The following is a 24,834-nucleotide window of genomic DNA, read 5'->3' as shown; positions in this document are numbered from 1 at the left end:
GGCGGGGCGGGCTCCAGCCACCGCCTGTCAGTGAGCGGGGCGCCGCGGAGGAGGCTCGAGGCATTGAGCGCGCCGTGCTCCGCGCTCCGCTCGCCGGGCCGTACCGGTAGGTGGGATCCTGGATCCGGGGCCGGGGTCCGGTGTGGGAGCCCTGAAGCGCATGTGTCCGGTGTGGCCAACGCCGGGAGGAGGGTGTGAGGGAGCGCGCTGGCTGGCCCCAGCCGGTGCCTCCGCGGGAAGGGCTTTGGGAAGACCGGCCAGATTGGAGCGGCTCCTCCGGCTGTCCTGCGTCCGCGCTCCCCGTGTGCTCTGTAACAGCCCCGATGTCCCTTCTCCGCCCCGCAGCTCCGCTCCTCGACACACAGCTCCCCGGTTCCCGGCCCCGGAGTGCTGCCGGAGCGAGAGATGATGCCGGAGCCTTTGCCGTGTCCAGGGGTGTCGCTCTCAAGAGCCGCTTCCTGCCCGGGAGAACGGGTGGGTGATCCCAGGCTGGGACCAGCTAATCACAACATACAACTAAGACGCGAGGCTCGGTGGCCGCTCGCCTCTCGCATGCAGCCGCGGCACTCCTCTTTGACGCGGTTCTTCATTTTTTTTCTCTGGCAAAAGGTTAAACCGCTTCTTTAGTGATTAATAAGTTGCTGCTGTGGTTGATCTCAGTTGCTTCCTGTCTCTTAATTGGTTGCATTAGGAACATGTGTTCAGCACTCTGCGAATGTAAGAAGCAGCAGTCTGAAACCAGCATCCATAAACAACGTCTACATTTTTTTTCAGCTGGCTCTCTGAACTCTTTGATGAGTAATAACTTGCGCCTTCTTTGCTGTAACATTAGTGATAAGAATAATCGAATCGGGCTTTGAAATCCATGTCTGTGGTGTGCTGCTCTATTGCATTTTAACTGAGTTAAAATTTCTTATTGGCACAGCCGCCGGATTCCTTTGGAATGAGTCATTTGCTATTAACTATTAAATTTTAACTGTGTAAGAGAGGGAATCTTTGTATAGAAGCTGTGAAGAAAGAGCAGAACAAACAAACATGTAACAGCAAAAAACCTTAAGGATTTCTGGGACCTAATTTAACGTCATTGGAGTTAATGAACTTTGCTGCTGTCCTGAATCTTATTTCAGTGTTAAACTGCGAAGGTCGAGCTGAGCCTTAATGGTCCCAGAGATGTGGTCCCTGCTGCTAAGGATGGAGGCATACATGACTGTATTGCCTCCTTGACTTTTGAAGTTTGCTGGCAATTGTCAGTCAAATCGGTTGATAGAGACAGAGGGACAACGATCTGGAAGACACAAAGATTTCCAAGTTCCAGGAAGAGAGGCTGGTGGAGAGTAAATGAGACTGGAATTAGTGAATGGTCTGGAGATGCTGGAGGTCAGGAGGGTGCATGGGGGGACCAGGAGAAGGCCTGTGAGGACTAGACACGTCAGACTTCAGCCTGTGGGAAACTGGGCTTTGCTGCTCATTCCTTAGGGGCATCAGGGCCCTGAAGAGTGTGGCCCTTGTCTCATCTAAAAGGCAGTTTTCTTCTGCAGTTAATATGGAAGTTTGTCTTGTGGAAGTTTGCTCAGGATGGACAGTTAGAAACTACTCCAGTCAGTTCATATTTCTATAGTATAAAATCATCGCATTTGAATTCACAGGACCAACTATAAATTAAGATTACTTGTGTCTGTACTAAATTGACCTAAACTTTTGGTTTTGCCTAGCATTGCAGCCTTACTGCTTATATGGTATTTTATAAATGTGATTGAACATTTAAAGCTGGAGAGCAGTTTGTAGCAATAACTGCTGAAAAGTCAGTCATGCCAGCTTGGGCAAAATTCATTTGAATGTGTGTTTGTGATTATTGCTGGAAGTTGTCCATCTAGGTACTTTATTATATATATATTTTTTTTTTATAATTTCATAGAACCACAGCCTGCTTTGGGTCAGAAGGGACCTTAAAGCTCCTTCAATTCCAACCCCGTGCCATGAGCAGGGACACCTTCCACTAGAGCAGGTTGCTCCAAGCCCCTGTGTCCAACCTGGCCTTGAGCACTGCCAGGGATGGGGCAGCCACAGCTTCTCTGGGCACCCTGTGCCAGTGCCTCAGCACCCTCACAGGGAAGAGCTTCTGCCTAAGACCTCATCTCAGTCTCCCCTCTGGCAGGTTAAAGCCATTCCCCTTGGCCTGTCCCTACAGGCCCTTGTCCCAAGCCCCTCTCCAGGTTTCCTGTAGCCCCTTTAGGCACTGGAGCTGCTCTGAGGTCTCCCCTTAAGGAGCCTTCTCTTCCCCAGGCTGAAGAAGCCCAGCTCTCTCATCCTGGCTCCATAGGGCAGGCTCATATTTAGGAAAGAGCTTCATTCTACAAGTAGGTATAAACTTAGGATGTCCTGAGATCTGTGTATGATCATCTAAGCTGGGCTGGAGAGCAGAGCCTTATCCAGGTGAAGTTTGTTCTGATGCTTTTTCTGTTATCCTTGTTTACAAAGCAGTTAGGAAAAAATTAGCCACTTCTTTTCACGAACAGGGTTTCATTGGTGTCTATGAACTCTGGGCAAATGGTGTTATTCCCATCTTTGTTCAACAACATGAAAAGAATTGTTCCAGGGCGAGTTGTTCTCCAGCTCCTACTTGAGGACATGGAGAGGTGTGTTTAGATACTTTCAGAAATTCTGCTGATGGTTAAACCCAGTGAAATATTTTCTTCCATGGTTTGTAACTAAACCACTGCAATATACTGATGTCTGGCAGCTAAAGAGACAGCTCATTATCCTGGTGTTTATAGTAAGCAATACAAATGGCCCAAACAGGATTAAGAAGTATTTACTATCAAACCACTTTAAAGACTGTGTTTACATACTTGCTATTTCTTGTAACATAACTCATGAACAGAAGGCTGATAGTGAAATCCTTCAAGCAGGCAATTCTGTGGTGATTTAGGTAGAAGGTTTCGCTTTACCTGGTGATCTTCAGGTAAACCTCTGTGCAGCAGCACTTGACAGCACACCAGGGACTGAGAGGATCCCAACAGGACTATACAGGAGCCTCTTGCACAGACAAGTGGCTAAAACTGGTTAAAGAGAAGGAGGTGAAGGCTGTGAGCATCCTGGAATAGCAACTGGTGGTCTGACTCACCAGTATTTTAATCAGTCAGGCATTCTATTTATTTTTACTTTGGAACTCTTAGATGCTCAAGGGAAGTCTCTTTTTTTTTTTTTTTTTTTCTCTCTTAAGCATGTTAACTTCAAATAGCATTCAGTGGTTTAAGGTAAAGGGGTGTGTTGAGTGCTACAACTGTTTTTTATTAGTCCCTTCTGACACAAACTTAAAAGTTCTCCTTGCTAACAGCATCCAGTGTGTTCAAATAACCACCCCAGGCCCATGCTCAATAATATGCCGTAAACGGACATGGCTGAAAACAGAATCAGCTTCATTCCAGTTCCATCTGCAATGTGGGCAGGCAGGAGAGCTCATCGATAGCACGGAGCAGAGCAGGGCAGCAGTGAAGAGGCAGGGACAAGGAGAAGTGGTGCTTGGGGGCTGAAGGGGGTCTACACATACATTTGCTCCTTGGACCCCAAACCAGGTCTTTAGTTCATTTTTTAACAAGTGTCTTTTTGTGGTGAAAGGTGTGTTTTGCCAAGCTGGGATGTCCTTGTGTGGTGGTTTTGTAGCTCGTACTCTGGATAGGTTCTTTTGGCTGCAGACCAGGCACTTTCTTGAATCCTTCCTGACAGTTGTTAGGACTGGGTGGTCCCCAAAAGGTGTATGTTCTTCTTGTCAGCTGACATTCCCTGTTCAGTGATGCCTAAATTCCTGGCTCTTCCCAGCTGTTGCTTTGTTGTAGTGCTCAGCAAAGCAACATTGCTGAAATGCTACTTGTGTTGTTTTAATAAAGCAGTAGCAGCTGCAGAAGAGGAGGCTGCCTAAGTTAATGTATTGTTCATCAAACTCTGCTCAGTAAGGAAGTGGGAAACCTCACTGAGACAACATGACTTTTTTTGTCTTCAAACTAAATGTCAATGTGAAACTGCTGCTGAACACTCACACTTAGACCAAGAGAAGAACTTGGCGTGCTTCATTAGCTGACTTTGGAAGTCTTATTTGTATTTTAAAGCTCTTTCCCAAGTATTTTTTAACCAAATTTATGGGCTACTCCACGCAACATTGACTGAAATTCTGCAAAAAGACATTGGCAAAGGAGATCTGAGCCATGCAGACCAGGCAGGGTGCCTTATGAATGTGTACTGCAGGGTGGTTTAGTGCTGGAAAGGTATTTTCATTCCCTTTTTCCAGCTACGAGTCTTTCTTTCTATATGCATAGTAACTTCATGAAACAAAAGAAATGTTCTTTTAAGGTCCCTGCTACGCAAATAGCTTCCAGTTGAAACAGAAGAGCTCAAGAGGGTGAAGAGGGACTTGTTTAGAGAAGGGAGGGAGGAGGAGGCTTTAAAGGAGCAGAAAGCACATGGTTATCTCTTCATTAATAATGTTTGAATGTTTTCTGAATTCTGACTCCCTACAAGTCTCAGATCATTTTATCCAGTAGGTTAGCGTCTCACAGGCATTGTTTGAGGGAGGAGTTGCCCCTGCCTCCACAGACAGCTAATAAGGTGCTTGGCTTTCATTCTGTAAAAACTCACTTTTTTTTTTTTACAACAGTGAGGTCTGACATCAGTTAACCAGAGGTGAGTGTCAAACCTTTGTGAAGATAAGGAGCAAGTAGTCTGTGCTGTTGCTAGCAAAGACCCATTGTGGGTTGGGTGTGTGGTATTCACTTTTATCTACTGCATCATTACCCATCTTCCCCTTTTCTCCTTGAAAGTAATAAGCCTGTACACACATCTACAGAAGGAAGAAAGTCAGGGATATTGAAATCAAGAATTACAGTTGGATCTAAGAGACATGGATGAGGAACAGAAGGTTTTGAAAACCAGAGAAGCAGTTTGGGGTATGAAACAACCACTCTTCAACTCAAGAACTTGAAGCTATATTGCACTTACATAACTTGTGTGTGTACAGGAAGCTGTGCTCATCCTGGAGTGGTGACAAGTAAATAGGCAGCTGGAACCGCAGCTCCAACGTGTCTTATGTGGGTAAATCCTGTCCTTAGCGGTCTTGCTGTGGAGCATCAGGTACCCATTCACTGCTCCTAAGGCTTCCTTTCATCTAGAACTTCCCTGAGAAGGGCTGAACACGGGGCCTGGGCCTGAGAGACCAAGTGCCTGCATCCAAATTAATGGGGCTTACGAATGCTTTTGTGCCACCCCTCCAAGTGCATTGCACTGAGTCTGCCCTGGTCAGTTCTGAATACATAGCTTCAAGGGAAGTGAGGCTTCCAAACTGATCACAAGGTTCTGATCATTGCTTTTAATCTGCCAGCTATGCTTTGTTATGTGTGCCATAAAAACAGCTGGGGTTTTGATTCTTCTAAGGACCTGAAAATTGTGCAACAACAGTTAAACTGGGCTGGGCTTTCCAGCTTCTGTGCCTACACAGCCTTGTATACCTGAGTCATACTAAACTGTCTGAGTGCTGGTGGCTGCTCTGTTAGAGGACGTTGCTTACAATAGCTACCTCTTATTTTTATTTCAGTCAGCAAGTGAGGTATGTGCTTTGTTGACTTTAATCTCAGTAATGTTTCCTTGTTACTCTTTTCCATTTCAGAGGGTGATCAAGGACACAGAGTTTTGCTTCTTCCCTTCTCCCTCTGTTGTCTTTCTACCGGTCACTCCTCAGCTTAGTTAAATTACGTATTCTTTGGTGATGGGGATGGATTTGTGCTGCAGACCTTGAAGGTCCTTGAAGGGGAAGGGAGGGCAAGGAGAGACAGAGTTAATGCAAATCAGGAGAGAGTGAGTATAAAAATAGCTCTCAACTTGTCAGTTTTGTCACTGGTGGCTCGGGTTAGTCATCTGGCAGGCTCTCTTTCTGCTGCTCCAAGGGATTATTTTACAGCACTGAGATTTGACATAATTTCTGTAGAGGAGAGGGAGTGGGACGGGTGTAATGAGTGGGATACTGTCATCAGCACTTCTTTTGCACAGCAGCTGTTCTCTGTGGAGAATGAATGTGGTCGTTGTTGACTTTCCTTGTCTACCTGCCAGGTTGTTAGGTGACTCATTTATACATCACACCAAGGTTCAGGCACTTGGCTCTCAAACAGCACCCTTCCCCTTTTCTTGGGGGTCCTTTATGGAGCACCCACTGGTTTAGTCATTTTCCTGACTGATCTGTCTGTTGCCAGGAGCCTGTTGGAGGCAGTATCTTGTTGCCCCAGGCAGCTGTTCAAAGCAGAGGGGAAAAAAGGAAGAGGAAAATCCCTGGTGCAGATTTAAACTGATGAGCCTCAAAGATGTGCTCCTGTAATAGATATGAGATCTTGGCTTTGCTGGCCTCAGTTCAAATGTCCCTGCGCCTTGTCTTACACTGTGCTTGTGGTGCTTAACACCTGTACGTGTTTACTGAGCTTGCTGAGTTTTCATGGGTGTTTAATGGTGGAAATGTGCATTGTGAGATCTTGCACCTGAGCTGTGGGAGCACTGGCTCAGTGAAGTGACCTCTGCAGGTAACGGCCAACCGAGCATATTCTGGTTTAAAAGAAAACAACGGGTTTAACTTGTCTAGAGTCAGAGGTGAAGAGCTCAGGGGCTAAACCGAAGTCGTATGTCCTGTGGGCTCGTGTTCAGTGTAGTTGTAGGGAACTCTGAACTCTCCATGTTCCTGCATTTCACCCACAGTATCCCGCAGTATCTTACTTCCATGCTTCTTTATGCTTTTCTTTTTCCATTCCTGGCTCCCTTCCACCTTCCTCTGTGGTGCCAGTTGGCCAAGATTTGGCGTGTGCAGGGACTTGTTTGGAGCTACATCTCAGCTCAATGGTCAGCAGCTCGTGCTGACTGACTCGCCAGCTGCTGCCAGGCAGAGGGATCCTCTTTTCCAGCACCAGCCCTGTCCTCCAGCCAGCACTAACTTGCATTAATCCTGTGCACTATAAGAGCTCTGCTTTTGTTGGGCTTGACCAAGGATTTCAAAAGCTATTGGTGATTAAGGGGAAGGAAGCAAAGGGAGGGAGGAGCTCTGTATGGGCAGGCTGCTTGTCTAGCCTGGTTTCATTGGAAGGAAAACCGAGAAAAGGATTTGAGGGTGACTAAGTACAAGGAAGAAAGCAGTGAACAGGATTTGATGGCCATTTTGTGTGATGTGAGAGCACAATGTAACTTCTGGGTGCACTCTGGGAGAAAATCTTTTGTGTCTTTTTTTTCTTTATTTTTGGTGGGAATATTCTTCCTGGTCAGTGATACAGGGGTTCCCTCTTTCCTGTGGTTTCACTGTTTGTATTTAACTAAGAGAATATACCAAGAAATAAATTTTCCTTTGAAACCTGTGTGGTCTCATTTTTGGTACTGAGAATAATGTTGATTATTCAGCTCTCCAGTGATGCGGTTGGGGATGGGGAGCTGGCAGTCTTGGGTTCTTTCTCAGCACCATGCTCAGAGGTTGGGTAGGTCCTTGATTTGGTTTAACTTACTTAGTGATCTGGTACCTTCAGCAGCCTCCTGCTTCATGTGAACTTGAAGCTGCTTCTGCCTGTGAAGTGTCTTTGACAAGTGTTTTTCTGCTTTTTCTGTTCTGCCTCAGTGACTCTCTGAACCTGGGAAATGGCAGTGATGGGAATTACGTGCCAGGGAGCTCCTGATCCAGCCATCAAGCACAAGAAGGAGCTCACGGCTGCCAAGGGGCTGAATGAGACAGTGAGTGAAAAGCAGAGCAGTGTCTGCAAAGTAGAAGAGTCCAAGAAGGTCATCTTCCACAGTCAGTGGAAAATCCTGAATGATGTAATCACCAAAGGAACAGCAAAAGAAGAAACAGGAGGAGGATGTGCATCAATTTCTATTATTGCCCAAGCAGAATGTAAGTAGGAGGGCAGTCTGCTCTTCATTGAGGAAAAGGAATGTGTAATGCAGTATGAGATTTCACTCGCTTTGCAGTCCTGGAGAGCTGAGATGAAGTCTATTTGTAATCCCAAGTAGGGTGGAGTAGGTGACACATCCCAGTCTCTCTTTAGGAAGCTCATGAAATCTCCTAATAATGTGACAGCATCCACTGAATAAAACATAAATAACAGAACAGCATGAGGCCACTGCACCAAGGTGCTTTGAGTAAACATCAGTGTCCTGCTGGGTCATCTGTCCTTGGCTGACTTCTGAGAGGTGTTTTAAAAAAGGGGGGGGGGGGGAAGAGAAGAAAAACAAAGCTGTCAGGTGGGAAAGAGTTGAAGGATCAGGAGATCACAGTGCTGGGAAGCTAAACAGTGCTGGGGGAGGAAGGATGTAGTGTTGATGGTGTGGCACAACTGTGTGGTGATTTGTCTGGAGCACTGTTTTAGCAAGTTGGTAGGATTGTTTCTTAGTGCAGTTGTTACTAGGAGACTTTGCTTGGCATTGGAGACGTGATGATCCTGTTTTCTTTCACACAGGTGAAAACAGTCAGGAGTTCAGCCCCACTTTATCAGAGAGATCCTTTATTGCTCATAGTAAGCGTTACAGGTGAGAGACCTCTTAACATGAATACCCACCTTTACTGCTGTGTTCGCTGACTGGTTTCAAATCATGCCAGCAATGTGTGCTTACAGTATGTCTTTCCAAAAGCACTTCTGTTTGAATGAGCTTTTCTCTCTGAGGCTCAGGAAGAGGGTATCTTTCCTAAACACCTTCCTCAGAACCTTTTTGTGTTAGGAGAAAGCATAAGTTTAAGCACAAGCTTTGTAGTGTCTTATTGTCAATGCTTGCTGATTTACTGGCCCTTGTAGTCTTCTACCTCTATTTCTGGGTGGTCAGATTTGTTTTGAAGTGACTGAGTGATTTTTTTTTTTTTTTGAGGTTTGTGGGCTTGAAGTTGAAGGACCCAAGGGAAGAGTCTCAGTCTTTAACTGAACTGTCCCTGTGCTTTTGGAACCAGGTTACACCATTGTCTTTGAGAGTTGTGGGAAACTTGGGCTGCTGCCAGAAGTAGTCCTGAGAAAAAGGAACTGCTTCTGGGGAGGGTAAATAAAAGGGACTGAGAAAAGAACCTTTGTTTAATGACAGCATCAGAAATAGAGTTGTGAAGAGAAGCTAGAAGTTGTGATGGAAAAATGGTGGCCTGGAACTTGCATTTGTGGGAGTGAGCCACTTCTTCAGGAAGAGCTTGTGCCCTGTTGGGGCACATATTGGAGCTTTCTTAAGCTGCTCCAGCACTCTGGAGTGGCTCACTGGGATATTAGAAGGCAAAATGTGATGTTCTAGCTCTCTATTCTTCAAATCTCAGAAGGCAGAATTGCTAGTTCTTGTTCTGTGGGTCAGAGTTATTAACTGGAGGTGTACTTTCACCATCAGATCTAAGAACCTTCATGCCTTTTGGTTTCCAGTAGCCGCTCAGACAGTCTTGATCAAATCCCTAACAATGTGGCCCATGCAAGGGAGGGAAAGATGGCACCTACCTGCTGGAGGGGGAGGCAGTGTGGGAAGACGAGAAGGAAACGTCGCAAGAAAAGATCCAAGCTGAAAATACAAACAGTGGCTGCTGGCAAGCGAGGTCCCAGGACTCCTGAGCAAGAGAGCTGTACTCCAGTTCCTGTCCAGGTGAGAATCCTTAACCCTTCCTTTTGTGCTGTTGAGACCCCTGCAAATTCCTAGCAGGTATTAGCTGAATTTTGGGTTGCTATATTGAGGTTCCTGCTCAGCTCTGTTGTTTTTGGTTTTATTTTCTAGGAGGATGAATCACACCAAAATATTATTTACAGAAACAGTTTTTGGGTTTCAGAATTTAACAAGGACTCTATGCTCTATGATCCGTTGTCTTTTGAGAAACCTGAGAAAGTTCTGTCTACAGGCAAACTCCACCCCCCAAGGAGCCAGTACAAAGCAGAACTGCACAAGTTGATTAGCCCTATTCAGTGTCTTAATCATGTTTGGAAACGGCACTATCAGAGGGACAGTGTTCCACAGCCTGAAACTCTCCATCCTTTTCCCTACAACATAATACCCCCTCACTTCCCACATCTGGACAGTTCTCTCCATGCCATGAAATATAATGCTCTGGAGACATACTTTCATGGTGATCTCAACTATCAAGATGATGAGCATCAACTATCTGGCCTAAACTTCGAATATAGTTTCTCTAAATGCATCAACCAATCCATGAAAACCAGCTCAGACAAGATTTCTGTGGAGGAATACTTGGTGGATGCCTTGAAGGGGAGTGTGAGTCTTGGTGAACCACAGAATTTAGCCAGCCTAGCCAAGACGTGGAGAGGAGGTGGTCTGGACCTGAAGGGACAATTTCATGAAGCAGATGAAAATGAAGGCGTGCTACTTACTGAGGTGATCTTCTGACCCTACACACTAGTGTGGTGGAAGGCAGAGCTTCTCCTGGGCTTCAGAAGGGAGAGAGTCTGCGTCCATGTGCTAGCTTCTGTAACAATACTGAGTTTTCTGAATGGTTCTTGAGATGGTGGAAGACTGCCAGTTAAAGATGTGCTTCTGGTTTTTGAAGGATATAAAGCCCTGTCTTAGACTAGTGGCCCTAATTTGTTTGCTCATTCACAAAATATTCATGCTTGTCTATGGAAGTGTTTCTGTGCTTAGTCAGTCTTCAGAGAGGTCTTCTCTGTTTCTCTGTTTTCTCTGTGAAAGAACCCAATCTATTCAGGTGAACAGGCTGCAATATTTCATTGACTATAGGTGACCTGGGCTGTCACACAAAAAGAAACCAGGGACATGGAGATTGTGAAGGTGCAAAAAGCATGTCTGCTGCCTGTGGCAGGAAGCCAGCAACTCACCTATTGTCCCTTGCCAAGCGCAGGGCTTGGGCCTATCAAATGCATGTAAACCTTAGAGGCATGATTTATTTCTTCTGAATTCACTTCTGTCTTGCCACCTTCAGCTCCTCTTAGAGGTCTCTTTGGAATCAGTGTGACCCTGTCAGTATTGTCAGTGAAGTTCAGGGTATCACTCACACTGAGACCTAAGGCATGATCCCAGTCTACTGGCTATAAAAAAGGTTTAGCTCACACATAGATGTCTACGTTTAGTCAATCTTGTTTTGTTCATTGGATTTAGCTTTGTAGTTCTGTCCTTCATGTGGGAATAGTTTGGCCCTCCAAAGGTGTCCAGATACTGGTGGGCATTCTTTACAGCAATGGTGTAGACTCATTTAAATCAGACAGAGCCCACAGAAATCAAATAGGTTCTCCTATCTGATCTCAAACCTGTGACAGAAGTAATTTTGACAGGGATTTTTTGAGAGGTGCAGTGGTATCTTTTCCTGAGAATGTTGGTCTTTGTGGAGCATCAGGATTGAACTGTTCCTTTCCTTGCTTCATCTTGTTTTCTGATTTTCAGAAACTAAATCATCTTGATTTCTGATTTCCAGAGACTAAAGCCAGTGGATTATGAGTACCGAGAAGAGGTTCATTGGACCAAATGTCATGGTTCTTTGGGCATTGGCTCTTTTGGAGAAGTGTATAAAATAGAGGACAAACAGACAGGCTTTCAGTGTGCTGCCAAAAAGGTAATTATGTGTGAGAAAGCAGGGGGGGGTCCTGACGCAAGAAGGCTTATGGAGAAAACATCTTCCAGCTGCCATAGATTGAAGGTAGTTTATTATACAGTCACTGTGAAATGCTGCTGTGGTTCTGTTCAAGTTAAAACTGATCGCGTGGAGAGACGCAGCAGTTGGAGAACTTGTATGTGCACAGGGTGGGGGTCAAGCTCGGCAGCCAGAAATGGTTCATTTGGCCTTCAAAGTATGCTGCAGAAGATAATGGGGTTGTGTGCCGAGACATGCCAAGAGAGTCCAGCTTTCAGAAAAATTGGAAGTGTGTTCCTAGTGGCTGTGGGGGAGAATCAGCTGTGGGAGCTGTTTGCTTATCTAACTGTTCCCATCTAAAAACGTGTCTAGTGTAAATGGTGACATGGCAGGTGCTTCTTTGTTGAAAAAGGAATAAAGTAGGACAAAGTAAGGCAGTTGGTAGGCACTTAAATTGGAGAGAGCTTTCATCTGTTCAGTAAGTGTCATATGCAGTACTGCACATTATAATGAGGTGATTCTGTTCTAGATGCAGCAGCAGATGTGTTTTTATCCAAAAGTTGGCTTAGTAATCTATTGTGCACCAAGATATGCAATTGTCCTACCATGTATGAAGCATATAGAACATAACTGGAGTCAGGGTATTGGTTTGTAGGCATCCATGGATGAGGTGAAGGCAGAGTGATTATGCAAGTAGATGATGAGAAAGTAAACTACTCGGTTTGAACTTAACACTTGAATAGTTTCACCACCTCTGTGACCTGATGGTTCTCACATTACCCCAATAGAAAACTTCAAGAGGTGTGTGGGAAGCGTTTGTCTTGAGTACAAAAATGTTAAATGCAAAAAGAATTGGGACTTGAGTTTTTCAGTTTAAAATGTTTGCTTTTTCTTGCTTGCATTTGGGCTCAGCTTGCTGCATTGCATGTGGAAAGGTAGAAGTGGCAAGACTAAGCCAGCTTGTCCAGTATTTTAACCATTTAGTTTGCCAGCTGTATAGAAGCAAACACATTTAAAGCATACGTATTTATTTCGTATTCTGCATCCTCATGTTTTAGATGTGGGATTTTGTGGCAACATGACCAGCTTGTTTTCTGACAGGATGTAACTACTTACATTTCTTATGTATTTTTCCAAATACATTCTTAGGAGAAATAGCTGTATTTTCAGTAATGAGGAGTGGTTTTATTTTAATGGAGCAACTATCTTCAGTTCCTACTGTCTGCCTGTGTTAGAAGGGGACTTCCTGACCTTCTTTCACCATTCTTGGTATTGTAAGCACCAGCTCTCCAAATTCTTGAGATTAAAGAAGACTAGCTAGAGCTGGATTGCTGACAGTGAGGAAATGTGATCCATCCTTTTTCCAAGTATTGCACTATCCTTAATTTTTTTTCCTCTTTCATGAAAGCAGAGTGCTCCAGTTGTCAGCATTATCTTTTGAACTGAGACAGAAATTACCTTCTGAAGTTACCAGCTACAAGCTGGAGGTATTGCAACCTGTCATCTTTTCTGACAAATCTTCACTCAGATGCTGAGGATTTAGGGACTCGCATCATCCTTGTTCAGAATCATTCTGAGTGTTCCCACATATTGTTGTAGCCACTGATTTCTGTTAATGAAGGTCATCCTTCTACCTCTGCTCTTGGACAGTGCAGGACACTCTGACCCGAGCATCTGGGGAACAGCTCAGTTGGGATTCAACACAAAATCTGTTCAGTGCTGCTTCTTTGTTTTTGTAGGTACAAGTTGAAAACTTCCGTGCAGAGGAGCTAACAACATGTGCTGCAGTAACAAGTCCTAAAGTTGTCCCCTTGTACGGAGCTGTGAAGGAAGGACCGTGGGTGACCATCTTCATGAAGCTGATGGAGGGTGAGAAAGGAGCAACCACAGTGGAAGTCCCACTGTAACCGCTGAATGCAGCAGACGCTGATCTCCCCTTCCTCCTGCCCCAGTTTTAAATCTGTTAATTCTTTGATGTATCCAGAGTATCTCTAGTGTTCATTCCTCAATGGGTTGGGATAGGTATTGTATAATCCTTGCTGGTATGTGGCAATGGTCTTTCTGGAGGGAGAAAAATTCCCAGTCCTGCCTCACTGCAGTACAAGATGTGCATCTCTTGACCAGCAGCTGCAAGTTCTCACTAAAGCACATCGCAGGTGCTGGTTCTTGCATTCATGTTTATTTGCGTGGCCCCATGTAAAGCACATTGTACTGGAAAAGGGGATTCTGTGTAAGCAAACCTCGGTGCTGCTGTTGCCTGATCTTGTTTTTCTAGTGAGGACCATAAGGAAAATAGAGCCTGTGAAGAGCTGGCTGGTGATCAGAGGCACCTAGAAATGTCTGATCTGCTCACAGAGTAGTTGCTTTTGATACAAAGCAACACCTTTAAACTGATGCTAAGCAAAAGGCTCCATGGAAGAGGCCAGTTTCTGTGGGCAGTAAGAACTCCGGGAATAACTAAAAGGAGCAGGCCCAAGTGTAGAAGATAAGGGCTGTCAGACCTGACAGTTCTTGTTTCTTCATCAAAAACCATGAGGAGTGCTGATGATGCTGGGAAGAATTTAAAGATAGGCTAACGTGGACTCTCTGGATTCCTTTCTAGGTGGCTCACTAGGTCAGCTAATTAAACAGAGTGGCTGTCTGCCAGAGGACAGAGCCCTCAGTTATTTGGGCCAGGCATTAGAAGGCTTGGAGTATCTTCATGCTCAAAACATTCTCCATGGAGATGTAAAAGGTAGGCTGGTACTTAAGGTACCCTGTTCTTCCCTATTTCTTGATAGAGGCAAACTGCTTAGAGGTTAAATTCCTGAGTGGCTAGTTATTTAGCAGATTTTCAGCTCTATGTTTGAGGTCAGAGCTTAACTTGGTTCTAAACAGCTGAACATACCATATTTGTCACCTCTTTCTGTCATCCAGTGGGTCTGACAGGCTGTTTGCCCAGGCTGCCCACCACTGGGTAGAAGAATTTCCAGGGCAGATAATTATAGTTGTGTACTTGCTTAAGCCACTGGTGCTTCATAGGAGTAACAGACCTTGGTTAAGGCTCAAAAACCCTGTACTTCTGTGGGCTTTTGTGCTTTTTTTCCATCTCAGTGACCATAATACAAAGGAGACTAATTCAAAGCTTCTCATTGCCAGCGGAAAACGTGCTCTTGTCTGATGATGGAAGCAGGGCTCTTCTGTGCGACTTTGGCCACTCCGCTCACCTCCATCCAGATGGCCTGGGGAAGTGCTTGGTCACAGGTAAGGATTTTCTGCTGTGATTGTAAAGAATTGCTCTGCTGACTCATTCTTTCTTCTTTGAACATTTACATTTGGCTAATTTGCAAGCAGCTGTATTTTCCAGACTTAATGTTGCTGATAGTGTCACATTCCTTGATCTTACTGTGATGTATCCCACTGACAGCTAAAATGAACTTCAGGGTTGGAAGATGGTTCTTATCTGCCAGTCTAGAAATCTGTTGTGGGATTTTGTCAGCATAATGTGTGCTGTGTTCTGTCACTTCAAGAGGCCACACTGAAACTTAAAAATCTAACTCTGACTTGTGATGTAACCTCCTTGAACAGCTGGGGAAGGATCCTAAAGCAAAATTCCTCGCTGATTTTCAGGCAGTTAAGCTTTACAGTGCTGCTTAATGCAGCCCTTGAAAGAGAAGGATGTTTTCTTACACCAGTAAAGCATCATGTTTCCCATCCCAGATTGGCTTGGAAGGGGAAATTAATACCTATTCTGTGTGTAAGGGATAGGACTGATATGGAAATGTAGCCTATAAGCTTATAAGAGCACACAGGACTTCTTTTAGGGTTAAGATGACTTATTTCTCACTTTAACTGGAAAGACAAGGAAGCTGCCTTAGGCTTCCCAGCAGTTGCATTAGAACAATTCTCTAGTTTCCATGCAGTGAGTTTTCATTTGAATTGTTTTAGGGAACTATGTGCCTGGCACAGAGACTCATATGGCTCCAGAGGTGGTCATGGGAAAGCGGTGTGACTCCAAAGTGGATGTCTGGAGCAGTTGCTGTATGATGCTGCATATGCTTAATGGGTGCCACCCTTGGACCCAGTATTACAATCACCCACTCTGTCTAAAGGTAAGTGACCCAAGATATCTTCAGTAACAGGTACATATGCTTGCAGAGCCTCATGATACGTAGGTAGAGAGCTGTTTTTTCAGGAAGGCTGGCTGAGAGCCAGCTGGGCATCTAAATGATGCCAACCTTCTCTTGGAAGCTGATAATTTCTTACGCTTCTTTGACTGCTGGGTATTACACATGCTAGGGCTGTTTCTTTCATATCCTGCTCGTGACTTGGGTTGGCTTTTTAGCCATTCACCTGTAATAAATTTACTGCTCAGATCTCTTGTTTAATGCTGTCATTTCAGTAGGAAATGCTTTCAGGGTGGGAAGAACCTTTCTGAAATCAAACAAAGCTTCTCTGGTCTAACCTCTTTCACTTCCTGTTTGTTACACAGATAGCTAAAGAGCCACCTCCTCTGAGGGAAATTCCACCTTCCTGCAACCCTCTCACTGCTGAGATCATTAAAATGGGTCTGGAGAAAGAGCCTGTTCAGAGAGCATCTGCATCTGAACTGAAAACAAAAACCAGTGTCGCACTTGAAGAAGGTAGAAATGTCCTGTGTCTAAAGCTTCTTATCCACACTGGTACAGTAGCCAGTTGCTAGTTATGTCAGAGTGGCCCTATGGGAAATGTCAGTGTATTTTACTGTTCAGGATATCGTTTGCACAGGCTTCAGCATTGATGGATATTTTGGGGTTCATGGCTTTTGCCCACAGCCCGGTGTTTCTCACCCAAAATTCCTTGTGTGCTGTCACCTGCTCTTGCTTCTCTGCTTGAAGCAGCCAGTGTTCTGCTCCATGTGGATTTATTAAGGTGTGTGCTGTGGCTGGGCTCATGTTCAGCTGAAGTATCACCCACTGAGCTGGAGCCTGGTATGAAGCAAAACTGAAAGCAGGGGTTTATTGCATCCTGAACTGTAACTCCTACTTGCGCTCTGGTCTTGCCTCTAAGACTGTCCATCATTTATTTCAAGTTAATCCTGCTGTAAGGTTCTGTAATACAGCAAGAATTTGTAGAGGTGGTCTGGTTTTGTCTTTTGAAGATGCTGTGTATTTTACAGCAAGATGCAGTTCAGAAACCCTTCATGTGAAGGAAAACTTTTACCTCTTTTGTTTTGTCTTTAGTTTATAATGTTTATGTGCTTTTTGCTTTTTGCAGTGGGAGGTGTGACAAGCCCCTGGAGAGGTGAATACAGGGAGCCTAGGCATTTATCTCTGAACAAAGAAAACACTCCCCAGACATCCCTGTCCCCTACAGTGAGCTCAGTTTCTGAGACTGGTTCTGACCCAAAATTGGCGGTCAAAGTTTCTTGTACAAGCGCTGTCCTACCGCCACCATCTCTGGAGCAAACAGAGGAGGTTGAGGGAACACCTTGGAATGTGTGCAAGGAGTTACCTGAGGCCTGGGATCCTCCACCTCTTGCCTCAACTCCTCTCCCCCTGAAGAGCTGCAGCCATGTGGAGAGAGCAACAGCCATTTCAGAGCAAGAGCTTCAGCAACTAGAAATAGGTAAGCAGCAGGCTATGGAGGGAATTCAGCTTTTTGAGCATGATCAAAATACAGCTGCTTTCTATTGGCCTCTTCACAGTTATTTCTAGGGTTTGAGCTTGAGTGTCATTTTTGGTCAGTTCTCTCTCATTACACAGGTTGCTCAGCCTTCCTTTGAATTACCCAAAGTAGTAGTTCTTAACCAGTTAAATATGCCGCAAAGTTAGTGATCAGAATTTCCTTCTACTCTCTGAACAGTGAAGGGAACTTCTGTGAGAGGTGCAAGAACCTTAGAAAACCACCAGTGTCAGACTTGTGCTTTAAGTGGGGTCTGCGTTCCAACTTCATCTGAAATTTTAGGTTTTCAAACATTATTCTTTTGATAAAAGGATAAACCTATTGGATGGGAGATATCAAATGAAGTATTATAGTTAAAATCAGTCTGCAACTGTTCTGTTGCATTGGAAAACTTAGAGCCACCAGCCAATGAATTTGATTACCAGCAGCAAACCAGAACTGGAAAACTTGCAGTTTGGAAACGAGGGAAGGAACAGTCTGGTTCCATTGCCCCCGAGTGACTCAGCCTTCACATTTTTTTAATTCCATATTTTCTAGTCTTTGGAAATTAATTGAAAACTTCAAGCTAGGGAAAAAGTGTCTTGAAATGTAACTTGTCATGGACCTGAGGAATGGCATTCTAGGGGGTTGCTGAGGGTTGGCTTTGTCTCAAATGGCTTTGGATCTTCAGCAGCCTTGTAAAGTCTGGATATTATCCGTGCAAGTTACCACAGGAGTTGAATACATAAGTTTGACCTTTCTTTGGTTATAATGTGGATGAATCTAGAGTGAAGATTCATAAGTAACATAATAGGCAAGAACTAGGAAATTCTTGGCACTAGTGCTGCCTCTGTTTTGTTTTGCAAGTCGTTGGCACAATTCATCTCTCCTTTCTGGCTCAGTTTCCACAGTGGTGACCATAGCCTCTGCTTAGCAGAGGAATTGTGTGCCATGTATTTTGTGGACACCAATATCAACATTCATTAAATAATGCTGAAGAAGCTTTGGGTATTAATTGCACTAATTGTAATTAGAGGAGGGAGGCAGGAAAGGAAACAATGGTAATGTCTTCCTCTTTCCTTTTGCTTGCAGAACTGTTTTTGGACAGCCTTTCACAGCCTTACTCTCTGGAAGAGCAAGAACAAATGCTTTCATGTCTCAGCATTGACAGCCCATTTGTGTCAGATGCCAGTGAGAAGGTGCGTGTAGATGGATGCTGAGGGGGCTGGGTGTGGCAGGGTAACCATCTCTGGTTTACAGGGAGCTGTGACCAGTGCACATCTGGAGTTTCTCATGTTCGTTGCTGCTTTTTGACACCGAGTTTGCTGTAGAATGCCTTGGGAAGAAACCTTTGTCCTTAGACAATTGGGTGTTTAGGATTGTGGTTGTTCCGTTAGTTTACTGTCCAGCATGGATCTCTTTTCTCCAGTTGTTCTCCTGTGCTGTATACTGACAGGAAGTCTCAAGTGTGTGGATATGGAAAAATCTCAGGAGCTTTGACCCTCGCTATGCAGAAATAGGGAACTGAAGAAGCAGTGGTGAACTTGGACCAGATAGCTGTGCAGCCCAGGGTCAAAGGTTGTCTAGGGGGAAAGACTAGAAGAATAGGGCAGATGAACAGAGACCCTGGTCCTGGATATTCATTTCCAGCCTAGGGATCTGTTCTTCATAAACTTTTTTAACCCATTCATACTGGTGACTTACATAGTCAAAGTTACTAAGTGTAATTGCTTTTGTTTGCTTTATCTCTGGTGTTCATAAGGTGGCGAAAACCAGTGAAACACTGAATAAGCCTTGCTGTAACCAGGGAAGGACCTAAGCCCTTCAGTCATTGTTTTCAAAGACAGAGTCCACAGTTGTGTAGCCTGCCATCTACAGGAGTCATTTCTGCCTGTGACCATCTCTGTTTCCTATTTCTGTTCCTCTTCCCAGCCTTCTAATGTTTTCTGAGGAGGATTGAGCAGAGTCACGTCCAGTAGTTCAGCTTTGACACAGCATGGTGTGTGCAGCTGGGATGTGACTCTGGCTTGCTTTGGTTCTGTGTTTGGTTTTATTTTCCCCCAAATACCCAACTCCAATATATAATTTGACTTTTTTCTGATACTCACACTCTGCTCATGATGTCAGATTGACCTCTGATGACTTGAGGATAATACAGACTTTTCCAAGCTGTCTAGCATTGTAGGATCCAGAGTTGTTTATATACAGTTCACTGTTCTTCCTCTGTGTTACTTGGCGCTTACTGACATTAGAAATCTGTCTCACACTTTATTCTGTCATTCAGTGAGCTAAACCCCTCTTTTCTCATACAGCTCTTCCACTGCTTATTGATTTGCCCATTGATTATATCTTAGTATGTCTGCAAAATGTTTCATTGCTCTTCATGTCCTTTTCCACATGGCAGGTAAATGTTGACTAACTCAAGGCCTGGCCTTAGATCCCTGTGGATTCCTACTTTTTTCTTCCTGAGGTGATTTTAACGTTTATCTCATACAAACTCATTTTCTTTAGGAGCTTTTGCCAAACTTATGCTTACTTCTGCAGAACTCCATGAAGGCCTCTCACAGCTTGAGGGACACTATGAGCTCTGGGATTCATTCCTGGAACAGCCAGGCAGATGGACAGAGCTTCAGCTGGAATAACCTGCGGAGCCGCAGTCGGCACACAGACACTCCCAGCTATTTCAATGGTAAGTCTCAAGTGCTACGTTTTGATCAGGGAGAATGTCCTCAGTGTCTAGAGGATCTGGGGTCTTGGAGCTCTTCTTATCCTTCAGTTGGAGGCCAAGTCTGACCCAGTGATGAATGGGTGGAAGACACTTGAGTCTGTATAGTCTAGGAAAAGCCAGAGAAGTTCCCGGCTCAGCTTTGTATGCCCTGCCTTGTGCATCTGCCATGTGCAAGAATGTGTTTTATAACCATAAATGTCTAGAAAGTACTTTTGAGGGCATGTTGTGTGAATCAGTACATCTCTTCAGCTGCCTTCTTGCTAAATCCAGCTCTGCCCTGTGAGTCATTGCTGTCTTCAGCAAGCCTCCATGCTCAGCGGAAGACCTACCTAAATTAAATGCTTAAAGACAACACTGAGTTTTGATATATGTGCCTTGCTAGTCAAGTTTTCTGTGTTGGACTGAGAAGTCATTATGCCTACAGAAGTTAATGACTTCTCTTGCACATTTCAGGAGTGAAAATCCAGATCCAGTTACTAAGTGGAGAAAATTTACACATCAGGGATTTCCACAGGACAAAGGTGGGAGACATTGCCACTGGGATAAGCAGCCAGGTGAGACACAATGCAGCTTCATAATGCCTTTAAACAGTGACCCTGAAGTCCATTCAAGGGCCCTAATGACACATTTAGTAGTATAATTTCAATGTTGCTGTTAGGAATGTGATTCCCAAAGATGTTTTCTGAATCATAAACAGTTGCTAATTGTCAGAGGGACCACAGGGATCTCCATCTCAGAAGGTACCTATGCTGCAGCTTATAGTCCTCGACCATAAAAATAAATTCTTTCCCCTCTCCCTGTAGAAGAATCACTATATGACTTTTTCATCAAGAGCAGTAATATCAGCTAAGGGAGATGGGCTGTGTTTGGCTGTGATGCTTCTGACTTGTTAGGTTGGAGGAGATATTGGCAGACTACAGTGAACCGCACTGTTGTCCTCTTTGGCAGTCCCTGAAAGAACTCCTGAGTGTTTGTGAGACTGTGACTCATCTGAGTGCAAAATGTGGTGAACATCTCTAAACAAAGAGGTTGCAGAAGTCCAGAAAATGTTTCAGTGGTGCTGGTTGTCTTTGGCATACATTGTCTCTTGGACATCACAGAGCCTGCAGAGGAATTCACTGTGCACAAACATAGGCAGTTCAGGAACCACCAGTGCTGGTCAGAAACTCATGTGAGGCAATTTGGCGCTGGGTGAATGAATGCTACCTAGTCCAGTTTCTGAGATACTTTCTTAGGAGAGAAGGTTTGGATGCTCCTGCCAAGAACAGGCCTTTCTCCAGGAGTGTTTTTTTTTTGGATTGGGAAGTTCATTGCTGTGTTTGATAGAAGAGTATCATGTTCTGAAAGAGACTTGAAATGCCACTCAAATCTGTCTGTTCTGTTTCACAGATACCAATCCCTGCTTTCAGTCTGGTTACTAAAGAAGGCCAGCCAGTTCACTACAACATGGAGGTCCCCGACTCTGGTATTGAGCTGCAGTGCACCCTTGCCCCTGACTGCAGTGTCAGCTGGACATGGCGAGTCAAGCATGGTCAACTGGAGAACAGGCCATGAAGCTGTTCCTGTTTTGGAGGTTTTTACCTTGTTGAAAGAAGGAATTGCAAAAGCTTCCAACCACCACACCTGCCATGGAGCACCAAGTGCAGTTGCTGGTGTTTTGTGCTGAAGTAGAATAGCGGCTCAGCAGCTCACTGCTCTCGGGCCTCACTTCTGTTGTCTGTTTTGATCCAGTTCCAAGACATGTCCTGAACTTAGGTGTTCCCCAGAACAGTGGGAATTACTTGTTTTGGGTGTGAGTGTTAGGTTGAGCTTGAGAATGGTGGGTGGAAATTCCTACTTTTCAGAGGAATGTGATTGTGCTTTTCAGGAGCAGAGGGGGATTGGATGAGAACTCTTGTTGCTCAGCCTCCGAGGTGAAGCCAGTAGCTGCTGGGCTTGCCCAAAGGAGGAGGTTGGATGTCTTCAGTGTAGTTGGTTGTGCCAGGGGGAGCTGGCTATTTTCCCTCTAGCTGGAGGAAAACCTCAGTGTTTCTGTCGGCTTTGGGTAGCGTCATCTCTACCTCAAGCCTTTTGCATGGGGAAAATCAACAGCAGTAACTGGCTGGGTTCTTGGTTTCACCTCCCACCCTTTCCTGCAGACACTTCCTTCTTGAATCAGAAAAGAACTATCTTCCCAGAAAGAGCTTTGCTTGCAGCTCTCATCTTCAGGCTTCCTCCCTGGCTTAGGAGCTGGTGCTCTCTCTCTGGTGTTGCTTCCAACTCTGGCAGGTAGGGCAGGAGGAAGGTATGATATTCCTTGGTGGGAAGGGTGGAGGGGTTGTATTCCTCCATCCTCTTTCCACCACTGACTTGGGTCTCCTCGTGGACTGTCCCATGCAGGCAGCTCCCCCTGGAAGGGGAAAGGGATGGCAGGTCCCCCGGCTCAGACCAGGGCTGACTTTGACTACAGCATTTATAAAAATCTCACTTCTAGCTATCACCCCATCCCTCCACTCAGCCCCAGGATGGGAGGTCAGTGCCCCACGTGTGCGTGGTGCGAGCTCAGCCTGCCCTCACCAGCACTCAGGGACTGACACGAGGCCTCCTGTCACTGCCATTATTGCAAGACGTGCTCACGGAGCGGGGTGGGCAGCTGGGCCCAGGATGCCTTAAGTTTTCAACTGTTTTTTTACTGTTGTGTCAATTGTTATGAGTGTACTGAAGCAGCATGGGTCCCATTCTGATGGGCTGGTGTTGCTAAGCCTCCTCTAAGCCGGAACAAAGGCAGAGGGAGTTGTAAGCTAGGGTATATTTATTCAGGACTGTTCAAAGCCCTTACACACCTGGAAATCACTTGACAGGGTGCTGTTGCTCTTCCAGAGTGTTGTAACTTCAGTGGCCTCTGAGCAGGAGCTATCTACATCCAGGCTGAACAGAGAAACTGCTCACAGAAAGCAGGGTATGCTCTGCCAGATCCATGCTGGTTCTGGGGGCACAGTGGGACAGGAAAGTTGGCAGTTTCCTCAAGTGAAGTTCACTTAGGAAATAGCTGGGAAAGTTACACCCTGGACCTCCCTTTCTGAGAAGCAATGCTCCTTTAGGAACTGATACTCCTTCCCTTTGGTCTCCCAGAGCATGGGCTGGTTTCGATAAAATGGCAGTGACATCCCTCATCAAAAACTAAAGTTGTGATCTAATAAAAAAGTGGAACTCTTGAGGAAAAATGGAACCTGTCACCACTCTGGGTTTAGTTTTTATAGCACTTTTTGTTCTTAGCACTTAATACATTGGCCAGAATAGGCACCTGATTATATCTGCAATGCCACATGAAGAGTCTTTTTAGTAAACAACGCAGTATGCACATGTCTTCCAGGAAGGAGTAGGGGAGGAGTGGGTAGGTTGGCTTGATTACTTTTTCTCAGATGCCATAAGCTACTAAGAATGGTAAGCAGGAGGATCAAAATGCTCCTCCAGGGCTCCCAGGAGCTCCCAAGCCCATACTCAGTGCAGTGATCAAACTCCCCACACCTGGCACCCTTCCTGGGCTTCCTGTGAGGCAGGGAGGAGAAAAGCCTGTTGGTTGTTTCTAAGAAGAGTCTGTTGGTGATGTGTCAGTCTGAAACATGAAAGCAGGGTCTGTTCCCTTCTCAAAGTCTGCATCTCATGGCTTTCACTGCAGGGTGCTTCGATGTACAGTTGTTTCATACATGGGTGCGAGACTCAAGTTCTGCCAAGCTGTAGGGCAGGATGCAGCAGCCCTCTGTTCCCAGGACTTTCGAGCTTCACACTTCATCTGTAGCATTAACGTTAATATCAGGCCACCTACACGAATGGAGGAAGGGCAGTGAACTCTCGTGAACCCACAGTGCCTTCACAGAGTAGATGGAGATGTCTGTGTTCTGTACCCTCACACCAGTATTAGCCAGTATCTCCATCCTTTTTGTTTCGTCCAAAACCTCCAGTCCTGTGTTGCTGCCACCTCAGGCAGGAAAGTGAGGCTGCAGACTTCCACCTCGCACATATTGTACAAGACAGGCTGTGGCATCAGCAGGCACTGCCAGGTGGGAAAGACTCTGGCTAATACCACAAACCACTGGTGCTTTCTTACTGTCCTGAATGTGGTTCTCTTGGGAGGATCTCCAGGGTTTGCATAGTTTTACTGCCAGCTTGAGATCTCCTCAACATTCTGCTGCTGCCAGGACAGTTCCCTCTTCATTTGGCTGATCATTTTTGCTGTGACAGGCATAAAAAGTCCAGCTTTCCAGATGAAGGCTGGCTGTGCAATGCTGACTGGAGGCAATCAGGAAAGCCTTTGGTTATCCACATTAAAACTTGGCTTAAAATGTGTATAATAACAAGTTGTCTTTGGGGTAGAACCCCAGGTCAGGGTACAGAGGACAAATAACAGTAGGAGTCACAGAAACAGATGGCTTTCATTGTGTTGCTCCTTCCAAAGATCTGGAAAAATCACTGTTGGAAAGCAGTATGGAGCTGATCACCTCTTTGGGATGGGCAGTACTGGTGAGGGCGATGGAATAATGAGCTTGTGTTGAACGAATGACACTTTATAAAACTGTGATTTCTTGAAATGAACTTCTTTTGACCTGCATTTTCACAGGGAAAAAGAAATAAAGCTGGACAAAAATGTTCTTCATTCTCATTGCTTATGGTTGAGACCTTGTCCCAGAGTGTTCCTGAGTAACACATTTGTTAAGAAGGGAAGCCTGGTTTCATTGAACTCTGCTGTGTATTGCCTTTAGGTTTGGAGGTTGCAGGGAGAAGTCATTTCTGGATGGGAAGAGGCAGCAATAACTTTGAATCTAAGCGCAGGATTTCATAGAATCGTGGAATCCTAGATTGGTTTGGGCTGGCAGGCACCTTTCATCCAGTTCCAACCCCCTGCCACAGGCAGGGACACCTTCCACTAGCGCAGGTTGCTCCAAGC

At 45.2% G+C, this 24,834-nt stretch overlaps 1 protein-coding gene across 6 annotated transcripts; it reads left to right on the top strand.

The window, feature by feature from the left end:
• On the top strand, nt 1-24,535 carry MAP3K14 (mitogen-activated protein kinase kinase kinase 14). Of its 6 annotated transcripts, none has more exons than XM_062628241.1 (16): nt 1-106; nt 7,631-7,903; nt 8,469-8,538; nt 9,402-9,612; nt 9,742-10,353; nt 11,405-11,542; nt 13,300-13,429; nt 14,163-14,294; nt 14,699-14,803; nt 15,488-15,651; nt 16,032-16,182; nt 16,796-17,146; nt 18,275-18,381; nt 19,727-19,871; nt 20,364-20,464; nt 21,300-24,535. In XM_062628241.1, exons 2-16 carry the CDS (start codon nt 7,651-7,653, stop codon nt 21,462-21,464), a joined length of 2,835 nt encoding a protein of 944 aa, XP_062484225.1. In that variant the 5' UTR covers nt 1-106; nt 7,631-7,650; the 3' UTR covers nt 21,465-24,535. The 6 variants fall into 6 exon arrangements, with proteins under 6 accessions (XP_062484225.1, XP_062484223.1, XP_062484224.1 ...); XM_062628239.1 differs by having other exon boundaries at nt 14,654-14,803; XM_062628240.1 differs by having other exon boundaries at nt 9,399-9,612.
• Nucleotides 24,536-24,834: the final 299 nt, after the last annotated feature.

This window comes from Pezoporus occidentalis, unplaced genomic scaffold (assembly GCF_034315485.1).
Source record: "Pezoporus occidentalis ecotype Australia unplaced genomic scaffold, CSIRO_AGI_Poc_V1 ctg312, whole genome shotgun sequence".
NCBI lineage: Eukaryota > Metazoa > Chordata > Aves > Psittaciformes > Psittacidae > Pezoporus > Pezoporus occidentalis.
Note: the sequence above shows the minus strand (reverse complement) of the source record. Positions and strands in the feature narration are given on the sequence as shown.

What these genes read in the sequence shown, in the direction of transcription:
- MAP3K14 (XM_062628237.1), top strand. Translation starts at nt 7,651, where the DNA reads ATGGCAGTGATGGGAATTACGTGCCAGGGAGCTCCTGATCCAGCCATC. An exon ending in TTCAGTGTGCTGCCAAAAAG is followed by an intron (nt 11,543 to 13,299) that starts GTAATTATGTGT and finishes TTGTTTTTGTAG; the next exon opens with GTACAAGTTGAAAACTTCCG. An exon ending in GGGGAAGTGCTTGGTCACAG is followed by an intron (nt 14,804 to 15,487) that starts GTAAGGATTTTC and finishes GAATTGTTTTAG; the next exon opens with GGAACTATGTGCCTGGCACA.